The sequence below is a fragment of the Dama dama genome, chromosome 12 (assembly GCF_033118175.1).
Source record: "Dama dama isolate Ldn47 chromosome 12, ASM3311817v1, whole genome shotgun sequence".
Lineage (NCBI taxonomy): Eukaryota > Metazoa > Chordata > Mammalia > Artiodactyla > Cervidae > Dama > Dama dama.
Window position 1 is genome coordinate 46,879,824 of NC_083692.1, and position 18,357 is coordinate 46,898,180.

At 36.2% G+C, this 18,357-nt stretch overlaps 1 protein-coding gene across 2 annotated transcripts in view; it reads left to right on the forward strand.

The window, feature by feature from the left end:
• UNC13C (unc-13 homolog C) overlaps positions 1-17,401 on the forward strand; it is a 609,739-nt gene extending 592,338 nt beyond the window's left edge. For both annotated transcript variants that reach the window (XM_061158385.1, XM_061158384.1), the window contains 3 exons: positions 12,889-12,981; positions 14,489-14,648; positions 17,116-17,401. In XM_061158385.1, coding sequence (XP_061014368.1) covers positions 12,889-12,981; positions 14,489-14,648; positions 17,116-17,401 — 539 coding nt within the window. The remainder of the gene's footprint in view (positions 1-12,888; positions 12,982-14,488; positions 14,649-17,115) is intronic.
• Positions 17,402-18,357: the final 956 nt, after the last annotated feature.

Genomic DNA, 18,357 nt, shown 5'->3' on the forward strand with positions numbered 1-18,357 from the left:
ATGATTCAGTTGCTGTTTTAAAAGAAATGTTCTTTATCTCAGCTAGGAACCATCCTTCAAATCTGAATAACTAAGATTTTATCATGAATGGGCACTGAAATTTATCAAATGCTGTTTCAGAATTTATGAGATATTAGATATTTATTAGATATTAGTTATATTTATTAGAATACTTAAAACACCATTTCTTGTTAAGATAAACCCTACTCTGTGGTAGGGTTGTATTTTTATCAATATTTCATTGAGAATTTTTGTAATTACATGTATAAATTGGTTTAGTTAGGTTTTATTTTTATACTACCCATGATTTGTCTCAATGTTATATATAAAACTAACTATGAAGATTACTATCTTGTCTTCTATTCAAAAACAATAGAATTGAAAAAGAAAAACCAAAGTCCTTATATGTAGACAACACAATTACTTCCATAGAAAACATAGGGAAATCTATAGCAAAACTACTGGAACTAATAAGAATTTTCCATTAGATTGTTCACTATAAAATCAGTATACAAAGTCAGCAGCATAACTTTACACAATTAATAGCTAACTAGAATATGAAATAAAATAGAAATCCATTTAAAATAGGAATAAAACAGAATACATATAAATTTTGCAAAATATGTATAAAATCTCTAGAAGTATTTGAAATTTTACTCAAGGCAAGATTTGTGAGGAGAAGGGGATGACAGACAATGAGATGGTTGGATGGTATCACTGACTCAATGGACATGAGTTTGAGTAAGCTCCGAGAGTTGGTGATGGACAGGGAAGCCTGGCATGCTGCAGTCCATGGGGTCGCAAAGAGTCGGACACGACTGAGCGACTGAACTGAACTGAATACCCACAACCACAAACTACCAGAACCTCTATAATTAAGGAATTGCCATGAGCTGCTACAAAACAAATTTAAACTCCATAGTCATCTATTCAGGCTTCCCTGGTGACTCAGTGGTAAAGAATCTGCCTGCAATGCAGGAGACCTGGGTTCGATCCCTGGGTTGGGAAGATCCCCTGAAGGAGAGCATGGCAACCCACTCCAGTACTCCTGCCTGGAGAATCCCATGGACAGAGGAGCCAGGCAGGCTGCAGTCCATGGGGTCACACAGAGTCGGGCACAATTGAGGCGACTGAGCAGCAGCAGCAGTCAGCCATTTACATAAATTGTTTTCAGCTATTTGCACATTTTTCCTGCAAAGAGAGTAACTTGCCTCTGTAGCTACTGTATTACAAGAGAGAATACTTCTGTGTAATGGAAGCCAGACACAGATCAATACCCGTTTATTTGATAAAGAAAAGCTATTGGGTTGACTATAAAGTTTGCTCAGATTTTTCCATAAGATGTTATGGGAAACCTGAACAAACATTTTTTTGGCAACCCAATACATTAAGTATGCCTATAATTTTATTACGTTGCCACTGATTCACTTACACAACACTAAAGCACTAAAACCTAGAAAACAAAGTTACTTTCCCATTAAACAGTTCATCCCTTCCTAACACTTACCTTCCTGTTCAATACACACATTATCCAAATTTCTGTTCTGTCTCTCATGAAGCTCCTTCACTATGCACATACAGAGCTCAACACTGGGAATGTAAAATTAAGACTATGCTTATTCTGATAAATTCAAATCTAATAAAGGAGGTGTATCTATCTGATATCCACCTGATAGTTTAATTGGTGCTACTGCTCAGTGACATGCTTCCTACAACACAGCTTCCCCAGTCTGAGGTTCTTTTGGCTGAAATATGTCTCCAAGTCACATTCTGTGAGGAAACTGTATGTGTGTGTAAAATAAATTTTCTTTGCTCTTGAATTTTTGAAAATTACTTTTTGTTTCATTCTTACATGAGAAACAACTTTCCTAGATTTAAAATTCTGTGAGCATAGACCCTCTCTCTCATAACTTTATTGCCATTGCCCATTTCCTTCTGATGTTTATTTTGTGAGGAAAAATATAGGCCAGCTGAAATTCTTTGCATTTTTCTTCTTGGATACATTTCTTCTTCCTCCAATTCCTTCTTTTCTCCTTCTGCTCCTCCTCTTTTCTCCTTCTCTCCTTCTCCTCAATTTCTTCTCTTTTTACCTGGATATATATGTATATAGTTTGTGCTTTTCAATTTTCCTAAAACAAATTGAATTCTTTAAAAGTTGAGAGCTGTTTTTAACCTCAAGAAATATGCTTTTCTTATACATTTGATTGTCAATGGTTTCTTCAGGAGTATCATTTTCAGCAGTATGCTTTGACCTCCATCTTCGAGATATTGTTACCTTGTGTTGTAGGAATTATTTTCCCGAAGTCCCTTAGCGTGCTTGGTCACTCAATTGTGTCTGACTGTTAGCGACCCCATGGACTGTACCCCACCAGGCTCCTAAGTCCATGGAATTCTCTAGGCAAGAATACTGGAGTGGGTGCCATACCCTCTTCCAGAGGATCTTTTCAACCCAAGGCCCCCTGCCTGGGCCCCCTGTGTTGCAGACAGATTCTTTCCATCTGAGCCACCAGGGAAACCCTTTATACGTTCCACTTCAGTTCAGTTCAGTCGCTCGGTCATATCCAGCTCTTTGCAACCCCATGGACTGCTGCATGCCAGGCTTCCCTGTCCATCACCAACTCCAGAAGCTTGCTCAAACTCATGTCCATTGAGTCAGTGATGCCATCCAACCATCTCATCCTCTGTCGTCCCCTTCTCCTCCTGCCTTCAATCTTTCCCAGCATTGGGGTCTTTTCCAATGAGTCAGTTCTTCGTATCAGGTGGCCAAAGTATTGGAGTTTCAGCTTCAGCATCAGTCCTTCCAATGAATATTCATCACTGATCTCCTTTAGGATTGACTGGTTTGATCTCCTTGCACTCCAAGAAACGCTCAAGAGTCTTCTCCAACACCACAGTTCAAAAGCATCAATTCTTTGGCTTATTTTCAAATAAGAAGATCAATTCAGGTCATACATTTCAGGTAAACTGGATTACCCTTAGCCACTTTCCAAAAATCTTTGGTTACAGATAGATCCAAGCATTTGAAGCTGGGGGGCGGGGGGTGCAGGGCATAGCCCCTAGCCTTATCTAACCTAGCTGTTTTTACTATTATGTTTATTGATGTCAGTGACTACCAAGAAGAAAAGATATGCCTAAAGCTCTCATCCCTAAAAATGGATCTTATTTTCATCTCTTTTACCAATAGTGATTTCCATGGTGTGAATACATACTGCCTACTACTGTATGGGAGTAATCTTTTTCATCTGATTCTCCCCCAGGTAGTAGTGTTTGCTAGCAGTCATGATGCTAATGAATAGATCTTAAAAGAGAGATGCTAACAGATCAAGTGACACAGATAATGATTAGACATAATTCTTAGTCACTAGTCAGAACTGAAAGTTTAGTTTTCTGATTTTTGCCACTTCTGAGTTTCCACTTAGGAAAAAAAAAAAAAACACTGATTGTCATATCTACATCCTACCTACTTGCCAAATTATACTATTCATTGACAGTCTGTCCCATTGTGTGAATTCCAAAAGACCTTTTTAGAGACAAGCTAGTTTGTCAGTGGAAAGAGAACTTCAATGAAAATACTGAGACCTACCATTGACGCTGCCCAGCTATGGAAATTTGTATGAGACACTTAGCCTCAACTCCCTTACCTCTAAAACAAAGATATTGACTCAAATAGTTTCAAGACCAACACTATTTCTAACATTAAAACTATATATTTTTCAATATTAAAATATTTCAGTTTAGGATAACTAAACTTTTAGTAACTACTTATAGGATTTGACACATTTCAAATTTTAGTAATCACTGATTAATTTTTTTAGCAACACTTTAAGGATGCTGTAGCCGTGGAAACTCACTGATATAAAGTAACACTATAAAAATGCTTCAATTAACAGTAAGTTTAAGGATAAAACACAGAAAACTTTGAAACCATAAGGGTCCCTGAAGACAATATTAATTTAAACATACATTTGAATGATTACTGTGGGACTTAACATAAACAGTTGCCAATGAAAGCCAAGTATTATCACACAAAAAACATAATCTTAAAATATATAGATATTTTCTCTATGTTCCTGAAAGGAACATTTACAGAACATATTCTGCATGTTCCTTGTCTTCAATTTCTGCCTTTCTGCCTTTTAGTTCAGCAAGACTTTAAATGCCATTAATAACAACAACAAGAGAGAGTTTACTTTCTCCCCTTGATGTAAAAAAGGAAAGGGGGAAGGGGAACGAGTAGAAGAGAAGCTATTTCATGAACATCACAGCATGTCAGAGATCTGAGGTCAAATCTCAGTTTTCCGTTTACTGACTTTGACAGGCAACTAACATCTGTGCCCAATTTCACCCATTGTGTAAAATGTACACACTGCCTTTATGTGATATCAGAGCAAGATCTTATCCTTAAAGTATTCAGCACGATGCCTGGCACACACAAGTAGTCAAAAATTGTACCCATTATTGTTATCATTACTATAAATTACTTCAAATATAAATGTTAAATGACATGGAGATAGTGAGCAAAGAACAGAGAAGGAAAGCACAAGAAGGGATACGAGGAGGAACAGGGTTTAAGTCAAGCCACTTCCTGGTTTCTTCTACTCCCACCACCTGGGATAATGTCTAACAACCTAGAAGCATGAACGGAGGTGAGTTACTCCCACCTGGAGTCCTAGACTTGAAGGCGGGAGGAGCAGTGGGGCAGGTCCGCTGATTCTAAACTGCAACACCGCCAGAGTGGTCATTCCTCCTTAGTTCTCCACACCTTTTTTTTTTTTAAAATAGAGATTATATTAAAAAGTACTTTAAAATTTGGTTCACATGTCCTAAAAATTAAGGGAGAATTTTTTCCCCCCACATGATTGTTTCATAGCTCGGTTCCATTTCTCTTCTCAGATTTATCTGTTTCACAATATAGGGTTAAGCCTTCAAAATAATACACAAAAATAAAGTCAGCACCTTGACATCAAGATTTAGATCCACACCTTTTTTGAGGCTCCCAGCAGAGTCCCATGAGGACAGATTCAAACCCCTTTGTCAGGGGCTTAAGCAGTTTGGTAAACTTATACAAATGACTGGAGCAGCTGTGATATTTTTCATCTAATATCCTACAGGATACTAATTGAGACTTGGAGGTAATTATCAATTTAAAACACTACATGCATAATCATTACTAGATGCTTTTAAAATTATTCACTCCTCCACAGAATGTACTAAACTTATGTTAAGTGAGAGATTCATCCTATTAGGGAGATTATAATAATACTATATCATAATCTTATGGTAATCAGGATCTGTTATCAAAAAGTTTTTTTTATCAAAAGCTGCTCTTCTAAAGAGAACTTCAAATAAAACAATTAGTTCTTTAATTCTGCTTCCCTTTGCCAATGTTTACTCATATGAGCATGACTCATTCCCAGATAGAGGTTGGTATTCATGATCCAATAATGCTGGTGACAAAGGATACATTCTAGGAGCCCGTTGATTGATTTGAGGCACAACAGTCTAATTTCTATGGGTTTAGAATAGACAAGATTATGTAACAGGCATAACCTCTGATTAAATTTTCATTAAGTTGAAAATTGCTCATAAAATTGTTAAATAGCTGAATAAAAAGCTCCGTGTTAGATTATTTTCATATTTCATCCCATCAAAATTGAAAATCTCTTATGTTGCCTTTTTTCCTCTTTTTGGAAAATAACTGCTTCATTGATATATTCTTTCTTCAGTTTGAAGATGCTTTGTTCAATTCCATTTTTATTCTGGGATGGGCAACCAACAGATCTTGCCATGCACAAATGTCAGATGGGTCAGATCAAGGCTATAGCAAACCAACCCCACCAAATGGGAAAAAATATCTACTGCAAAATATCTTACCGAGTTAAGCAGCTTCCATAGTTTTAGCAACTACAAGTATATTAAATGAATCAACTCAAACATGTACAATCTTCACTTTGCACAGTAATGTAGGACCATAAAAATAACTGTGTAAACTGAAACTGTTCAAAGCAATCTTGATTAATAGTAGAGAAAATTATAAGTCTATGAAGATTTTTAAAAATATTTTGTCAAAAGAAACAAAACCTTTTGCTGTCAGCTATAAATATATGAATAAGGAAATTAAATGTGTAAGGAAATAAAAAAATAGTAAAACATTCACTTAATATGTTGCAATTGGAAACATTAGAAACACTGAGAATTAAACCATTTCATTTCTTTTTAAAATCTTATCAAGAGTAGTGTGAACAGTGCTTGCTGTTTTCTTCTCATCATATAAATATAAGGAACGAGCATCTCTTCTGTGCCTTGGCAGATTATCATTCTACAGTTTGGATCAATCACTGACAATTTATCCTTCCTACTTTCCATACTGTAACTGACATATCTCAGAGTTCCTTTAATGTGAAGTTTTTCTTCAATGTCACCTCCATCAGGACATCTTCATCATCTTTCTCATTTATGTCAATAAGGTCACTTTGATTAAGTTTCTTGTCTGCCTCTCTAGGGTCCCTCCATTGGCAGTAATGTCAATATTCCCAAGGTCAGTAATTTTTTTCTATTAATTCATTTACATTCTATACAAATTTCACTCCAGTGTTATTACTTTTTGTTCCTTCGTTCCACTTTTTTCTTGGCTGGCCAGTTCCCTCTTTTGATTATCCAGGTTTTAAAATGTCACGTGGGTTTAGGAAACAAGGCAGCAACACAACTATGCACTTGTTGTGTGTGAACTGAACAGGGGCACCAGTGACCAATCACCAGACTTTAAAAGAAGTGATGTGATTGGTCAGTGATGATAATACCTATCAGTTACTTATATGGTGATGTGTGGACTAAACTACTAGCGGCAAAGTTTGTACTTTAGGCAATGACACATGTTTAATAGGCCATGACAACTGAAATTTGAACGTGTCATTGAGAAATGGGTGTTATTTAACTAAACTGTAAGAACTGAAATCTGGGCATATCACAGAATATAAAAATTGTGCAAAATGAGGATTGCTCCCATATTTGATCAGTGACTAAATATAAACTAGCTATTTAATAAATGTCAAAAGTATGTTATTTATTATATGAATTAGAGATAAGTAGTATGGATTATTAATATTAATAGAGGTTTCCTGCCATTATAGAATATAGTTAGAAAGAAAAAAATCTGCTTAATTTTCTACAATACTAGGCATAACATGGGTGCTGTGGAGTGGTATAAACACCAGGCCATGGAAGCACACACCCTGAATTCTCAGGTAACAATTATGAATAGCCTGACTATTAAACAATACTTACAATAATAATAAAACCTTTTAAACTAGTTGCTTCTACTGAGAACTGTCAGAAAACTGTCACATTTTTAATTCCACTTTTTAGGGGTGTACCACATTAAACAAGCAACTCTCAAGACTATGCTTGACGTGATTGAGCAGTAAATTGCACATTTTCTGTTAAAAAAAGGAAATGTTTGTTTTCTGCCAAATACTTACACCCAAGGGTTTCCTCAAAATTGTTTGAGGATTGCTGAGGACATAAGTTTGGTTTTCAACATGTTTTTTTTTCCCCACCAGTGGAATCCTTCAGATTTTTTAGAAAACACACACAGGCACAGAGTTAGGATGTGCAAGTGGAAGATGAGAGAGCAGCAATTTGGGAAAGGGAAAATCTTACCTATGCATTTAGAGTACCTTTTAAAAAGTTTTAGGCACATTTCTATAGCTGTTAGTTGTTTGCAAACAGCATAAAATTTCTCCTCCGTAACTAAAAGCATATATTTTCCGAATTCAAGTTTTATATATTTTCTAATAAAAATCAGATTCTATAACAACACAAAGCCTTTAAATTACCTTGGTAAAATTCCTGATTAGGAACTCAGATGAAGAAATGGCACCTCCTGGTGAGTGCTTTGATGGAAAGCTTTTCTCATTTACAAACTTGTTGAATCAATAACTTATCTGACCATCACTTGTTTACTCTGGAAACAAACCAGCCATTGCTACATGACTGCTTATGGTAATACTGACATGACCACCCATAAAAGTCTTGATCACAAACCCACATACTGAGCAGGCTCTGATCTTTAGTATAACAACAGAGACAAATACACAACCTGGATGCATTTTCACTCTCTCTCATTTACTGTGATTTCAACAATAGTTAAACAAACAATATAACCTTTAGCAGTCAAGAAAACTCATTTCACAGAATTCTTGGTTAACAAAAGGTTTTACATCATAATGGGAAAGAATATCCCCTATGAGGGCTCTTAAAAACCTTCCATCTCTAGTGTACTCAACTCAGAAAATTTTACCAAAGAAACTAAGAATTCCAAAGTTGTTGGGGAAAACTCTAGTCACTCTGCCTTTGTCTTACAGCAGTATTTGATTTAGATAACTATAGTGTCAATGGATTTTCTCTCTAATTTTCTATGAACCTTCAAGGTATTTAATAACTTTGGAATACTCCCCAGAATTATTATTATCATAAACCTGGATTCATTTACCAGCAGCTCTTATGTGCAAGGCATATAATATCTTACATATTTTTCAAAATTATCCTTTTTTAGCCTCATTATAATGTTGCCAGGTAGGTGGGATTATCGACACTTTACAAACAAGGACATGCAAATTCACAGTTTTAAACTGTTAATGTGTGACAGACAGATTCATGATCAGGGAAGTCTGGTTTCATTGCCCAGGGACTTTATACTTTGTTATACATGTCTTATAACTCAAGGGGCACCATAAATGTCATGGTCTATGTATAATGGTGTTTGAGGAGATCAAAAATATAACCGCAGATTATTTCTAGAATAGTAAAAAAAGAAATGAAAATATTTTAGTGTAGAGGTGTTTGGACAGAGCTTCATTGGATAGTGGAGGAAGGATGTTCTAAACATTTGTTTTCAATTGATGAAGACATAAAGAAAAGTTTGAAGAAATTAAGCCAAAGACAGAGTGGACCAGAAGCGCTGATGAAGAAGAGGTCATCAGAAGCATCCTAGCAAAGGGCTGGGTTTTGGCATTTGACTCAAGGTATAATAGGATGCAAGTGGGAGGTTTTCCAAAAGGGATTGCAGTAATAAAAAATGATCTTTTACACAGATGAGACAAATTCTTTCAAAACCTAAATTTGACTATGCCACCCATAGCCAAAATCTTAAAAGACTTCTCAGTAGCTCCAAGATTATGTCTAACAATTTTTAAATGACATTCAAAGTACCAACATTTTCTCTAACATTCCCTGTTGTTACTTCATCCATGCTTCATACATCCTGAACTCCTCACAGATTCCAGGACACACCATTCTGTTCTACGCATCCACATACGGGCACATGCTATTTCTTGCTTCTCTGTCTAAAAAAAAAGTGAATTTCAACTAAACCTTCAAAAGCCTCTTAAAGTATTTTCTCCCCTGAAAAAATCCATCATGATAATGGTTGTTAAACAGTGAATGTCCATATTTTACATCTTATCCCCCACAAAGATTGTCTCAATGTTCAAGACCTAAGAATATTGAAGAAATACTAAAGACACTTCCATTAAAGTTATGAGCAAATCAAAGATATTAACTCTATTAGCCAAGGTCACAGAAGGAATCAGATGGCACACCCAAATTAAGATTATTTGAAAAAGATTCAATGGAGAAACTACGGACAAAAAATGGGCAGGATATAAAGAGACCAGAAAGAGTAGTAAACTAACTGCACTGAAACAAATAACAAGGGAGGAAAAAGCTCCGAGAACCAGGAATGAGACTGTCACCTGCTGAGGGTTGATGAGGGCAATGTTGGCTTTTTGGTTGCAGGATTCTTCCAGCAAAATGGTGACACCATAGGAAGGAAACTAAAGAAATCAATATCTGACCTGGGTCTACTCCCTCTTCCCCATATCTTGCCAGGACTTCTCATCATCTATAGAGCATAGAGACCACTGTCTTGTCCATCTAGGGGCAGAGGACACAGTGGAGAAGGGTGAAAAATGAATCTGGAGAGCCAAATGAAGGATAACAAGCATATCCACTTTTAACACTGTCACGGCATGTAGTATTAGAAATATAAGCCGATAAAATTAGCCAAGGCAAATAGTAAAAGGTATAAAAACTGGAAAGGAGAAGTGCAATTCATTGAAAATAATACATGTGTATACTTACAAAACTCAAAACGAGTCATGAAAATATTTCATTAAAAATTCAGTTGACTGAATTAAAAAATATACAAAAATCACTAGCCTTCCTGTTATCCAATATAATGGAAAAGGGGTCTGATTTAAAATAGAATGAGATGTAATAACTAGGAATAAGCTTTTTAACTGTTCAACATTCACATGAAGAAAAATGTAAAGCATAATTGGAATACACAAAAGGAGACTTAAATAATGGCAAGATAGATTCTATTCTTCATATCATAAGGATGTCACCAGTTTAAGGATGATGTCAAACTATTTTATTTTCCCAAAAAGTACTATCAGTCCCTCTTGAGTCCTACTTTTCTACTGCATAGGCACCTCCCTTACTGATATCAACATCCGGGTACACACCATGTTAGTTACTTGCACTGTTAGAAGGTTATTCAGGTTTTTAAGACCTTGTTCTGCTCACATTAAAGTTTTAATTAGTTATTGGATTAAAAGCTCTCCTTCTCTCTCTACAAAGAGGAAAACAGTGACTATAGCAGTAGGAGGAGGAAAGGAGAAGGAAGCCGTGGCTTCTCTGATATGCACTGTTCTTTTTTCTCCTGGAGGCAATTTCCATGATACTGAGGAAGAGAGAAAGAGAGAAAAGAGACAGATCAATCTTTATTTAAACCAACACAATATTGTAAGGCAATTATCCTCCAACTAAAAATAAGTAAATATAAAAAAAACTGCAATGGTGACCATTAGTAGTCATTATCTATCTAAGGGTCACTGTCTACTCAGTTAGTAGAACTTTTCCAGATGCTCCTCTTAGGGGACGTACAAGCTTGGTAGAACTGGCTGGTGTGAAATGTATTTTCAAATAGTTCCCCAGGGCATTGATGAACTCTTTCAAGACTCAAGACCTGGCCACTTTTTCCTACTGCACCCCACCTGGGTGTATGGGCACACACATTCCTTTGAGATGCTTGCCTCTTCACCATGTCGGTGACAATCCCTGATAAAACCAGAGCCTAGGTCACACTTTCCCTCTCTTGTCCCCGAACGCTGGCACTTCAAGCCCATCCAGGAGCCACCTCCCATATTTCTCAGCAACTGTGACCTTAAGCAGAGAGGGAGGTCCTGGCACACACGGGGGCTTGTCCCCCACTCGGCCATGCTCAGGTTATACTGTCTGCTAAGTAGGCAGCCAATTAAAAAATGAAATGCTCATCTAGCTGGCACTTTCAGCAAGTACTTTAGGAGTACTTCTCTTGGAATTTTCTTCACTTCAGGAAAAGGAAACACTTCTCACAGATCAATGAGCAGCTCCTTGGCTAATGCCCAAAGTGATCACTTCCTGTCTTTCAGTCCTTTTAGTAACAAATGGTTGGGGCAGGGTGGGGGTGAGAGTGGTGCTTGTGGTGAACCAGATTTTCTCAGCAGATCCTGTTAAGAGGTTCTGGCTGAAATGCAGTGATTTTTTTTCTCAAGTTAGAAACTGGAAGTCTCTTAGAATCTCTTCTTTTCAGCTTAGTCATTAGCCATTTATTTCATGAAAATAAGATTCTTATTAATCTCATATATATTGCAGATGGTTAAAATCTCTATGGGGCAAAATGAGGTTCCACCTACATTTGACAAATACCATTTCTAGAAATTATACTATAGATAAACTTGTAAACATGAAAAGTAATTATTCATTATAGATCATAAGAGCAAGAGACTAGAAACAACCAAAGTGTGTTTAGATAAATAATGGTATGTCCATATAATGGAATAAGGGCTAAATATTATTTTAAATATTTTAATGTTTCCATTATTTGTAAGCAGATTAATGATTTGTTTTTTAAGCAAGTATTCAGGAAATCTTGACTTTGCAGTTAATGCTGTGATAGTCCAGACCATATTAAAGAGTGGGACATAGCTTTGTATATGTGGAAATGGAATGATCTTAATACATTTTTTAGGTAAAAGGACAAAGGTAAGGCAAAGGATAATTACAGTATGTGTTTCTATTTGAGAAAAAAAATGTATATGTTTATAGATGATATGTTAATAGGTGTGTGTATGTGTGTATATGAGGTTGATGCAGTTATCCCTATTTTACAAATAAGAAAACCAAGACTTGAGAACATCGCAAATTCCCATCACAGAACCAGGTGTGGCATCACAAGCACTTTCCAATACAACATTCTTAACCCTTGACTAACCTTTATCAGGGTGGAGTTGCTTATTCCTTTGTACATCATCAAATTATAAATGCACCTGTTTAGAGTACATCACACGATATGCAGCAGTGTGTGTGTATTGCTCTCCCCAGTCCTGAGTGCGGGCCTCGTGAGGGCAGGTGCTCTGCAGAGCCGTCTCTGTATCCTTGCTGCTCTGGCGTGGCACACCTAAGAAAAGCACTTCAGAAAGGAATGAAGGGCAGTGACACATCTTCATACGTAAGTGACGAGGAGAGCTCTATTAAGTGCCTAGAGTAAGGCAACTTCAAGTTGTTTTTTTCTTTTTAACAATAGTAATACTAATAGGATGCCTTATGGTATCTGAAGACTGTGTGAAAGTTTAGCTAAATGGGCTAAATATGATTATACCCAAGACTCAAACTTGCATAGCAAATTTAACTTAATCAACATGTATCAGTATCTATTATGTGCTGTTAACAAAAAGAACCATTTGTTTTCACGATCACACTTTAAAGTCACCGATGCACAGAGTGTCAGTGTCCCTTATTAAGTGGTCTGAAAGGTCAGGCCAGTAAACTTTTGCTGATTTGCAGGTCGCCCCTCCAAAGATTCAGTGGGCCAGATATCTGTTCATGTGGACATCACCACCACTCCAGGAACCGGAGAGCATAAAGTCACTGTAAAAGGTATATTTTGGTTTCAGGTAGATCAAACAGCCTATAAGAATTTAACCTCTCAAAAAATAATTATATCCAAAATGTTTTTTGCTGGAAACCCTGTTTTTAAAAATCGATATTAAATTATTTTAGGGCATGCTTAGAATACCTTTATGAATCTGAAACTTTTTATTTTAAACAAAGAAATTAATAGCATAGATATTTAACCTATATTACTTGAAAAGTCTAAATGGTTTAAATACATTGATGATTACATTTTAGAACTGTATGACTGTGTTCTCTATGGTTGAGGCTGTGGTTGCCTCCAACTTACCAATGACATTTTAGATGTTAACTCAGTACATTCTTACTATCCACATAATCTACCTACTTTTTCTATGTGATTTCCAACAACTGATTTGATTTTTTTTTAATGGGTGGTCGAATCAATTGGCTTTATATTATAAAAATGAAATCTGAATTCAGGGGTCATTTTGAAGATGTAATTTAATGATTAATACTTTGCTCAATAGAACCATGTTCTATTTTTATATTATCATGGACAGTCACTTTAAATAGTATCTATTTTAATCAAAACCATGGCCTTCTAATATATTTCAAGTTTCACTACCTAAAGTTTCACTACCTAAACTAACACTGTTATGGTATATAATAGATTATATATGGTATTAATAAGCATACAGATAAGTGGGCATGACTATATATGCCAGTGTTGTTAAACATTTTTCAAAAAATATTTTGCTGATGTATACCAAATGCTAGAAGTTTTATGAACCTCCTGATTTAGCAAATTTAATTATAAGACACCTCCTTAAGGATACCATCACCATCATCAAAGAATGAACAAAGACGTATGTATAAGAATATTCACTTAAGTATTATTTATGATGCCTGAAATTAGGAAACTGCCATAATATGCAACAAGTGATTTGTTGAATATTTAATGAAATCTACACATAATTAAATATTTTCTGTTGGAAAATATATAATGAATTACAATGCTATCCATGATGGACTTAAAAAAATGAAACTATTTTTAAGACTGCAATACATTATGATCCTATTCTATATATAAAGATTGAAAGCATCACACCAAAATATTAAGTCATTTCTTCTGAGTGATAAAATTATAGATTTTTCTTTTAATCTATTTTCTGTATGTTTTCTAAATATTTCATGAGCATATCATAATTTTAATATGAAAAGCATAATGTTTTCACCTAAACAAGAGTCATAACTTTTCAGTAATAACAATTGTCATTTTAATTACAGCTTTTTGCCATCCCAACACCACATGGCTTAGAGCTGAAAGCCCTATCAAGCATGCAGTCCAGAGAGAAAATTATTTTTCCTAGTCCTCGTCAGTGGGGTTAAGGTGTTATTAAACGCAAATCACAGCTTCATACATCATTTTTAGAAATAAATATCCACTTTAAAGATCAAAGGAAAAGCCTAGGATTCCACACATGGGTTTGCTAACACTTTATATTCCTTTCCTTTTCCTTCTGTTTTTTAGTGATTGCTATTAATGACTTAAACTGGCAGACCACGGCAATGTTCCGCCCCTTTGTGGAAGTCTGTATGCTGGGACCCAGCCTCGGAGACAAGAAGAGAAAACAAGGCACAAAAACAAAAAGCAACACATGGTCACCAAAGTATAATGAAACATTTCAGTTGTAAGTTACAACCCAGCTCCATTTTTCAACCAGGCAATAGGCATCGTATAGCTACACTTATGAGGGACTCGCAGAGTAGGAAGGGCCCTGGGCTTTGCTAAGGAGAGTAAAACCTATAGGTTTAAGGATTCCTGTTCATCACTGATCCAAGGCAAATGAAGAAAACTGTAATAGGAGGGCTTTGCTCTCATGGAAGTCACACTCTAGATATTAAGAAAATTTGATAAACAAAATCATAAACAAATAAAAAGCTGTCATATGATAGTTAATACCAAGCATGGTATTAAAACAGTGTGATTGGGTGGTCTGTTGGCTGCTAAGGTGAGGTGTTCAGGGAAGCCTCTCTGACTGTTAAATAGGAACCTGAGAAAATAATGGGGCTAGTTGTAGCCAGGTTATTACACCACTGCAACTAAAGGAGAAGAGCTGTTACTAAAATTGGGACTGTGAAAACTTCATATGTAGTCACTCACTCACTAGGAAAGTGACCTTCTGTGGAGACAAACAGCTTACTTGAGGAGCCTCACAGGCAAGAAGCCAAAGAAATAAAGCCTGCCCTCACTCGCATCATTATCTCTGACTCCAATGATGCTCTCCTTTGGCTAAACCCCACTGGAAGCCAGAGCACAGAGAAACTCAGTGGGTGCAGTCCTTTCAGGTCAGCATCCTCCTGCAAAGTACAAGGAGAAGAATGCAGAGTTGATCCAGGTGGAGCAAATGGAAGTTATCTGGCACTGAATGAAATCAAGGATGACTCCTAGTTTTTGGCATAAGCAGTTGGGTAGATATTCACTTGCTGAGATGGGAGAGTAGGGACAGGCCATGAGGAAAGCAAAGATTTTCTTTTAAATCTATTAATTTGGAGATGGGTATTGTACATCCGAGAGGACATATCAAATGTATGGTTAGATATAAATTGAGAATTATCTGTATATAGATGTAATTAATTCTACAAATCTAGATGAGCTGACCTAGGGACAGATAAGAAGCCGAGGGGAAGGGAACATAAGTCAAAGCCCTAGGGACTTTCACACACACACACACACACACACACACACACACACACACACACACACACACACGCACACACATGCATGCATGCACACTTACCAAGCTTCCCTTACTGCTTTTGTTCTTTGTTATTTCGCATTCTTGGTTTCCCAGAGACCTTTCAGCACTGTTTTCTGAATAATTAACTCTTAGCACTCATTAAAACTTAACTATCCTACTACATCTATTAAAAGGGTTCTAATAATGCCTGCTAACAAACCAGCTCACAAGAGTCCACCTATCTACTCCTCCAAATTACACAAAAACTTTGATCCACTTAAAAAGTCTTCCAAAAGGTTCTAGAAATACCTGAATAATGCAAAATTCAGATATAATGCGATGAGCTATCAAAACCACAATTCTGGGGAAAAGGCAGCATTTTGACTCATTTTAATTCACAGGAAGTCCCAGAGCCTGTCATATTTTGCCATTCTATTCTTCACCACCCAGGATTCCATTTTCCTGAGTGTCATTTCAGGCTGTCTCTAAAATAAGTACACAGGTTAGTTGTCCATGTCTCCTGGAAGCGAAAGTCTGACTTGGCAAAATATTTGATCAGAAAAAAGTCACTTAGAAAAGGAAGGAATCTGGAAGCGTGTACCACTGAGGAATAGAAGTATGTTCATTAGAAAGTCAGGACTATCTGAGGAGGAATTAAAATAAGGGACAGGGGGGATTGTCCTCGGCATTTCACCACTCAGCCTTCTTCATTAGGTTCAGTTCTGCGTTGACAGGCTGTCTTGGGTCGTTATTAGAAGAGGCCGGCCTCAGCCCCAATCTTGACAGGTCTAACAGTTGCCATACGAAAAAACTGGCATTGAAGCGCCAGGCACTGCTGGAACTGATTTACTCTGGAGATTTGTATCCAATTTAGCATGTTATGAATAGTGCTTGATAGTCTGAGCAGTGTATTTCCCTGAGAAAAGGCTCCTACATATAATAGCTTGTCCAGGAGTCTGAGGTAGAGAAAGGAATTGGTAATAATGGATGTTGAAACAATGGCATAGAAACTCTTCCAAAAGGTACCCCTCCCCCCAGCCTAGCTTCCATGACCCTTAGTAACCCCTCCTACCCCTATATCACTGGGGAGACTTTGCCTGCAATGATTAATGACAACATAATATTTTAATTCCAGTTTCTAGTAATATCCTTAACATCAGGGAGCAGTCAAGCATTTTTAGATTGATTTCCCATTTCTATCTAGGAAAAGAAGGAGTTTTTAAGTTAGGTTGCTGAGTAATAGCAATGTAAATACATTCTAAGGAAAATGTAAAGAATATTTGCAGAGTTAAAATGCAATGATACTTTATTTGCCAATACAGCATTCTAAACAATGTATAAAATTTTCCACAGTCTATTACAACCATATTGATCCCTATTTGAAAATGCTCAAAATCGCTGTTTTTAATCCACACAGCACTCTGAGTAAAGAAAACCGCCCAGGAGCCTATGAACTCCACCTTTCGGTTAAAGATTACTGCTTTGCCAGAGAAGATCGAATTATCGGAATGACAGTAATTCAGCTCCAGAATATAGCCGAAAAGGGGAGCCACGGGGCATGGTATCCCCTTTTGAAAAATGTCTCTATGGATGAAACCGGTTTGACTATCCTTAGAATCCTCTCTCAGAGGACCAGTGACGATGTGGCTAAAGAATTTGTAAGACTTAAATCTGAAACAAGATATGCTGAAGAGAGTGCTTGAAACAATACCATACCCCAAAATAGCATCTCTGAGAATTCACAAACTGTTTGACTACTGCATGCATGTGCAAATACAGGGGAATGTTTATTTCACTACATTTCAGTGTTTGCCAGTGCTCAAGTACAATGTCTACAAGGTATGTGGGAAAACTGCAGAACTTTTATACTAAATGTTCCATGAAGTGCCAAAATCATGATGTTCAGTGAAATATCCAGAGTATCTTTTAAAATGTTTATTTCATTACCAATTTCTCATCCATTAAACATACTAAAACATAGTCTTTTGAGTTTGTCCATTAGTTATCCTTGTTATGTTGGTTTATATATCTGGTAGATATGAAAGCATTTGTTACTCAAATTCTGTTTTATTTAGACTTACCTCATAATAGATGTCTTACAAATACCCTTTTCTACCATGACTAGACATGCAGTTACTTCTAGAAAGCATTTGTAATTTTATAGTTGCAGATATATTGTGATGATTTTTGCATACAAAATAAAATAGAAAAGGTGGGAAATATTTTATGCTGACCAGTTTCCAGCCTTTCTGAAATATCACTGTGAAGAAATGCTCTTAAAGCAAACTTATGCAAAGCAATGCTAAATAGTTTGTTAACATGTTTGATATATCAACAAAACTTTGTTCCTTAAAACTGCCAAGGTCACATCACATTTGTAAAAAAAAAAAAAAAAAAAAGGTAAGTTGAAACATTTGCCATCTAGCATTATGTCTTGGCTTTACCAAATTTCATTCTTTAGAAAATCATAGGATTACTGGTTTAGAAGTACGATGGAAGGGTTGTTTCTTAAAATTACCTATGATAATTAACTATACTGTTAGTGTTTTCCTTCTGACAGTTATGACTAACTCCTTCTTTACTGAGTGCTATAATCAGTTAAATGTTTCCTTTTTAGAAATATTCAACAATTTGTACTGAATGCAGCATTATTATATAT